This window comes from Halyomorpha halys, unplaced genomic scaffold (genome assembly GCF_000696795.3).
Source record: "Halyomorpha halys isolate HHAL.00 unplaced genomic scaffold, Hhal_1.1 Scaffold544.1, whole genome shotgun sequence".
Classification (NCBI taxonomy): domain Eukaryota; kingdom Metazoa; phylum Arthropoda; class Insecta; order Hemiptera; family Pentatomidae; genus Halyomorpha; species Halyomorpha halys.
Genome location: NW_027105730.1, coordinates 30,504 through 37,026, shown reverse-complemented (window position 1 = coordinate 37,026; position 6,523 = coordinate 30,504). Strand labels below are relative to the sequence as shown.

The following is a 6,523-nucleotide window of genomic DNA, read 5'->3' as shown; positions in this document are numbered from 1 at the left end:
GTCAGTGTCCAGGGCTCATCCTCTGGCACGGCCGTTCCTAACTTATAATGAATACGCCTTGTCGTGGGCCTTCTGTAAAGAAATATCAGGCTGGAGAAATCGCCTAAGACCAGACAACCCCGACAGGAGCTTATACACCACTGCTAACAGAAATTGCTCAGCTCTATTGCACTTGTGATGGTAGTTCTATAGCGGCTTAACATAAAAAAGGCCACTGAATAAATATTGTCTCTCCTTGGCGCATCAGTATAAGGCATAATCGTCGATCGCTCGCAATGTCTGTGGTGGAATTTTGGGTCCCACGGACTGTGAAGGGATTGTAATAGCCAAAACTTACTAGCAATAGTTTAATTCTGACATATTGCCACTGAGATTTCCACCCATCCATAACAATACTTTTTGACTACTGTGTTACGCTTGTAACCGGACACTACGCGTGAACGCAACAATTACAACTAGACTCATCGAAGAACGCAGCTAGCTTGAATATTTGGTAGTGTCATATAGTAGCTTTTTTTATATTAACAGTATTATAATGAGTCAATATTATTTATCCTTGGTGACCACGCAGAGTTTCAATTTTTCTTCTGTTTAAAATTTAAGTCTCTTCACTTTGTTTTAAATTAAATTGTTTTTCTTACATATCTATTTACTTGATAAATGGGCTTTCTTGGGCTTTTTTACTGAACTGCGGCCATTACACAAAGAGAAAAATAAGTAACAGTATTTCAAATATATTAGAACTAACAATAATTCTATTTACATTAAGAAGTCAGTATTGTATACCGTAATAAATACATTGTAACTTTTACATACTTCTTGTAAATTTGAATATATCTATATTAGATTTCAGTGTACTCGAATTGCTCGTATATCCAATCGTAATATGCATTATCGTTATTATTTCTCTCAATGTAACGGAGATGGTCATCCGGGCCATGGATATGTCAAAATAAATTCAAAAGTGGTCATCCGTGCCATATTTAATAATATTAATAAAGTTGTAACACATTTTATAATAAATTCTAATCATGAAATAATTGCTTCATTCATTTATTTATTCATAGTATATAATTAAACAATTGGTCCTTTGATATATTTTAATTTATTTCTTGAATAGTAAAATAACCTACCTAAATTAAATGAAGGATCTACAATTTATTAAATTTAATTTTAGCCCATGTAAAATTCAGTAGCAAAATGGCTAAGGATTATTGAACAAAATGGCGTCACTTAGGCATCATACGTTACCATTAATCAATTCAGTTGCTTAGATTGTAAGCAAAATTACTTTCATCACACAAATCTTGAATTTTCTAAAATTTCAATAGGAATTTATTTTATTCCAATACCATTCAGTGATCTAAATTATTGATTTTCTTAGTGATTAGTCTCTTTTCAATCTATAATATGAAATTAAATTCTTTTGTTTCATCACCTAACTTCATTATCTGAAAATGTGTTATAACTTAATAAAGGGTTGTTAGAACCTCTTTTGTAAAGCCTAGTTTATTTTAGTATAATTCCATTGTTCAGCATAGCCGAACATTCACATATTTATCTCAAAATTTATTATGTAATTACTACAAATTTGTTTCTCATTTGTGATGAAATTGATATAAGAGGTAACAATGTTCTTTATTGATGAAACTATTAATTGCAAGTGATAGAATAATTGTAATTTCTGGTATGCACATATCATTAGTTATGTAAAGAATGCAAATGGAATTGTAACTAATTATCAACTTTGAGTTACCTAAAAATTAGTTATAAAAAATTTATTAAAGCCAATTTTAATTCATATGAACATGGCCAACTCAGTTTTACTCACAAATTTGGAATGAATTTAATCATGTTAGTTGTATAAATAACCATAATTATTGTGTCTTCTTGTATTATGTACACAAAAAAGGAACCAGGCATTTAATTCACTCTTAAAGATTATTTATTAATCATTGATATTTTACATCATTAGTAATTTCATTGTTGGTAAATGAATATATCAAATCAGTATTGTTTATAATTACTCATCATCACTGATCACTTCAAAGACAGGCACTAGTTAACATAAATATGCTGCACAAATTCAATGCAGAACAACCTCCATTACAGCAACTCAGAGCTACCGCCATTGTCCCTGGCGTTCACGAGCGACTCGTTCACTCTACAAAGAGGTAGCAACATTCTAAAACTTGGTACTTCAAACCACGCACATCTTGTGACAGTAAGACTTGGGTTTTCCTACATATCCCTCCAATCACAAATTACCTGCGATTACCTATCACTGATCCAGCTTAAAAGAGGCATCAGGACTCTCGAGCTGTATTTAAACGTCACCCACTTGTTTGACGTTCAAAGGTGTTTTAACATTTTTTTTTCTTTTTTTTTATCATGCTTTACTGCCTGTTATCGATTACAATTGTTTGGTAGCTCTTCATCAGTGTCTGGTTCACTAATTTGTCCCCTTTTTCCTCTCTTGTTCTTTTCCATTGTATCTAATTTGTCACGTCGCTTCCCTTTGCCTGGTTGTTCTCGCTTATGAACATAATGCCAGATTCTATACATGATTATACGAGTGAAAGAATGCAACAGATTTACGATTCAAGCAGGGATGAAGTTATCCTGGCAAGATCGTACTTGCTACAATTACGAGCGCAGAAGCAAGTGGCAGAGTGTCATGCTCGGATTCAACTGTTGGAAAATCGGCAATCCATGGACACAACAATTGGTAGTACAAGTGGTCCTAAGGCCTACCTACCGAAAATACCCATACCGGTCTTCACTGGAGATCTCAAGAAGTGGACTCATTTTAAAGATACCTTTCAATTATTAGTACATAATGAAGCGGGTTTAACCAACACAGAAAAGTTCCATTACTTGCTTAGCGCAGTAAAAGGGGAAGCTGCGACGCTCCTCTCAAGCTTTTCCAGTGAGGAGAGATCCTACACTCTGGCCTGGAATAAGTTGTTGCAGACCTATGACAACCCAAGGGTCTTAGCAACCTTCTTTATCCATCGAATATTAGACTTCGAGTCCAATCACTCGAGGAACGAGCTGCAGAACTACGAGCAATTTCTTACCGGTGTAGCCGACAATATTCACGGTTACAAGTAACTCAATCAGGAGGATTCAGCTGAAGTTCTGTTAGCATCCCTTGTACTTCGAGGCCTCGACCCACAGACCTGAAGACAATTTGAGCTTTCGCGTACTTCGCATGACACCTTTCTTTCAGCAGACGATGTCATCTTTTTCGTCAGACAGCGCAAGATTGCACTTACCCTCTCCAGAGACTTAGTGCGTTCCTCAAACACTAATTATAATACACCAAAGGAGACTCCACGATCTCAGGCTCCCAGGCGTGGATCGCCTAAGTACAGAACCGTAAACTTTCATCATTCTGGAAATTCGTCTGGCCGTAAGTTCAACACTTATTCTAGGCGTGCAAAATCGTCCTTCAACCCTTCAATATTGCTGCATCCTCATTCTTCAATGAATCTACAGGAGGGTTTTCAGCAAGGCTTGTCTAGGCCTATTGATGTTGAGGTAGCCAATGATACACTGACCCAACATTAAAAATTTCACCCACAAGGCATTAGTTATCAGTTTAGAGCTCCTTTACTGCAGTTACCTTTTCAGATGTTTCCAAGATCGGCACGGTCAACCACCACACCTTATTGTAACACAGATGCAAATGCACACACCCATCCTCTGAAAACTTCAACTGTTTCACGAAAGCCACTTACAGCGCCAATGGATATGAACCACAGTTCAGAAATTTTTGAATTTTCTAGGAAAATATTTAATTCAATATTTATTTTTTAAATTGTCATTTCTTTTTTCATTCTAGTATACCCGAAAAAACCTTTTCACTTCATTGAAGAATGGGAATTGATTAATTTTTTACAATGGTGAATGATAAATGTTGTATAATATTCGCAGGAATGCACCTCATACTGAAACAGTGTATAAATATAGTATGCATTTCTCACCTCTTCTTCTCTCGTGGACTACGCCAATGACAAGACTATCGCGACACACATTTAAGATAAAGCGTGGATCTTATATATAGACAAGTTGGCCACCTCTGGTATTGGGCAACATAAAGAATGAGCGAACGAAAATTACTAATGAAGATTACAACACGTTCTCAAGTTTTCGGGAAAAAAATGTAAAAGTCTTATCTATTTGCAAAAAATCATTATTAATCGATTCCCATGAACGTTACTACAAACATATTATGACGATATTTTACGTCAAAAATTTTCTTTTAAGCTATTATTCAAAAGGAAAATTGTTAAAATTATTTCTGTTTCCTTATAGGGCTTCATCAGAGCTAAATAAGAACAGTATAAGTCCTACCATATCTTACAATGTTCGTATCTTCTTCTTATTTAGCCCTGATGATGCCCTACAAAGTGGGGCGAAACGTCGGTTATTAATAAATAGTTTCTCTACTATTTTTGTACCTCCCTTGACTACCAACCGAGCCATCTTTTTACTAATAAAATCATTTCTGGACAAATGATATTCTTCCAATACTTTTTTTTCCACAAAATAGAAGGAATAACATTAAACAAGTGTCCGTATACAATTTTCACGGTAAAGAATGTTAATGATAATAGTTGTAATAACTAGCGAGACAGGCAGCTCTATCCCTCGAATACCATAAAAACTAATGAGTTATACATTTCTGATATAAGGGGAAGGAATTATCTGTTTTGTCACAAAATAATATGTATGGTATGTCCAAACTTTCCCAGGATAGGGTCAAAGAAAAGTATATAATATAAGAAAAAATGATAAACTTTTTTTTTTTAATTAATTGATTTAAGCGAGGATTGTGAGGAATGTCTGGATTGTGGCAGATTGATTAAACTTGTTCTAAAGTATGAAAAAACCTAGCTGAATATGGAAAAAAGATAATTTAAAAAAAACGATGAATACGTTTGTATTAATTAAAATAATATCCAAAGTATAACATTATTTTACGGTAAATAGTGCAATTTAAAATAATTTCAAGTTCATATTTAGCACTTATTGTCACCCTAACAGCACCAGATGAAATGTAATTACATGTGTGTGAAGTTTTATAGATGATTTACATTAAAGTTTGAACTAACATACTTCGATCAATATTCAGTTCAAATGTCAGGTTTTGTTAGGAAGCAGTAAGAAAACAATGCTTATGATCGCGTTTACAGGGTCTATATCTTTATGCATCTTGATATCACTGAGGTGTCTAGGCACTAAAGTGTAATTTGCTTCTTTCAGAAGGTATATGAATGACCTCATTTCATCAATCACTAAAGCTTCTTCGGATCGTTAGGTCGATTAAGCGATGACCACAATCTTAAAAACATTTTGTACTAACATGCTAATTATTGTGCTCCCAAATTTTTTTTTTTATTTTCTATTCTCAGAATCCCTTATTCTGAAAAAACAAGAGAAATGAGAAACACATGCATAAAAGTATAACCTTCAGTTATAGCTTATTGTAGCAAAACTGGAGATGGGCTGGACTGGTATTTCGTGGAGTAGGGCTACAGTGTTGGGATACACTTGAGTTTTGAACCATAACTAAAACTTAAAACCGAGATAACTAAACCTAAATATGTGTTTCCGCAGCACGTGTTATTAATTGGTCCTGCAACATGCATTGTTGCCACCATATTGGAACTGAAAATGGCATAAAATATTAAGAAACACACTATTTTAATAAATTCAATGGTTTAATATCATTTCACTTAAAACGAAATGCATAGGTGTAATTTTCAGAGCGAAAAGAGTAAAGAAGAATAAAACTTTGGAAGATTATAGCCAAAAAAAAGCGCGAAAAATCCCAAAATAATTCATGAAGAAAATTCGTCGAAACAACTATATCATCTGGAAAATTGAGATTAATAAATCCACATGTAGTTCACAATTGTAATTTTAAAGGAAGGTATTTTAAATTCACATTAATAAAAATTGGAGGTAAAAGAAATTACATCTATTTTTAATATATAAATCAAAAGATGTTTCAGTTATATACCGAAAGATTTCGTTGTCGCAAGCAATATAAGACACTTCTAGTTTGAGAGAATATTAACAATTGTTCACTTATTATAACAATTGTTCAATTCACTTTATTATTAACAATTGTCCCTTGATATGTTATTAATAAGATGATAATTTACATTAAGCAAAGTAATAATTACACCATTAAGAAATTCAGCACTTTGTTTTATTTGCCATACCTTCTGGACCATGTTTCATTATAAAGAACAAACTATTATTTCAGTAATATATATGTAAATAATTGTCCCCACATAGTGAACGCCTATTTATTTCCATAGTTTCGCCCTACTTTGTAGGGCTCCATAAGGGCTAAAAAGACACAAAAACAACATTTTGAAATAGTAAGATAATAGGATACAAAAATTTAAATTAAGGTAGGGTTAATATTATGTAAAAATTAGTGAAAAGAAAATTCTTTACAAATAAAATAAAATAAAATAGTATTAATATAATACTATAGAATAAA

The 6,523-nt window shown here is 33.2% G+C and overlaps 1 protein-coding gene across 1 annotated transcript; it reads left to right on the top strand.

Annotated features, from left to right (window-relative positions):
* The first annotated feature begins 2,547 nt into the window (after window positions 1-2,547).
* Window positions 2,548-3,114, top strand: LOC106684115 (uncharacterized). Its single transcript, XM_014426006.1, has one exon. It carries the CDS (start codon window positions 2,548-2,550, stop codon window positions 3,112-3,114), a length of 567 nt encoding a protein of 188 aa, XP_014281492.1.
* The last annotated feature ends 3,409 nt before the right edge of the window (window positions 3,115-6,523 follow it).

Coding starts and splice junctions, on each gene's coding strand:
- LOC106684115 (XM_014426006.1), top strand. CDS start 2,548: ATGCCAGATTCTATACATGATTATACGAGTGAAAGAATGCAACAGATT.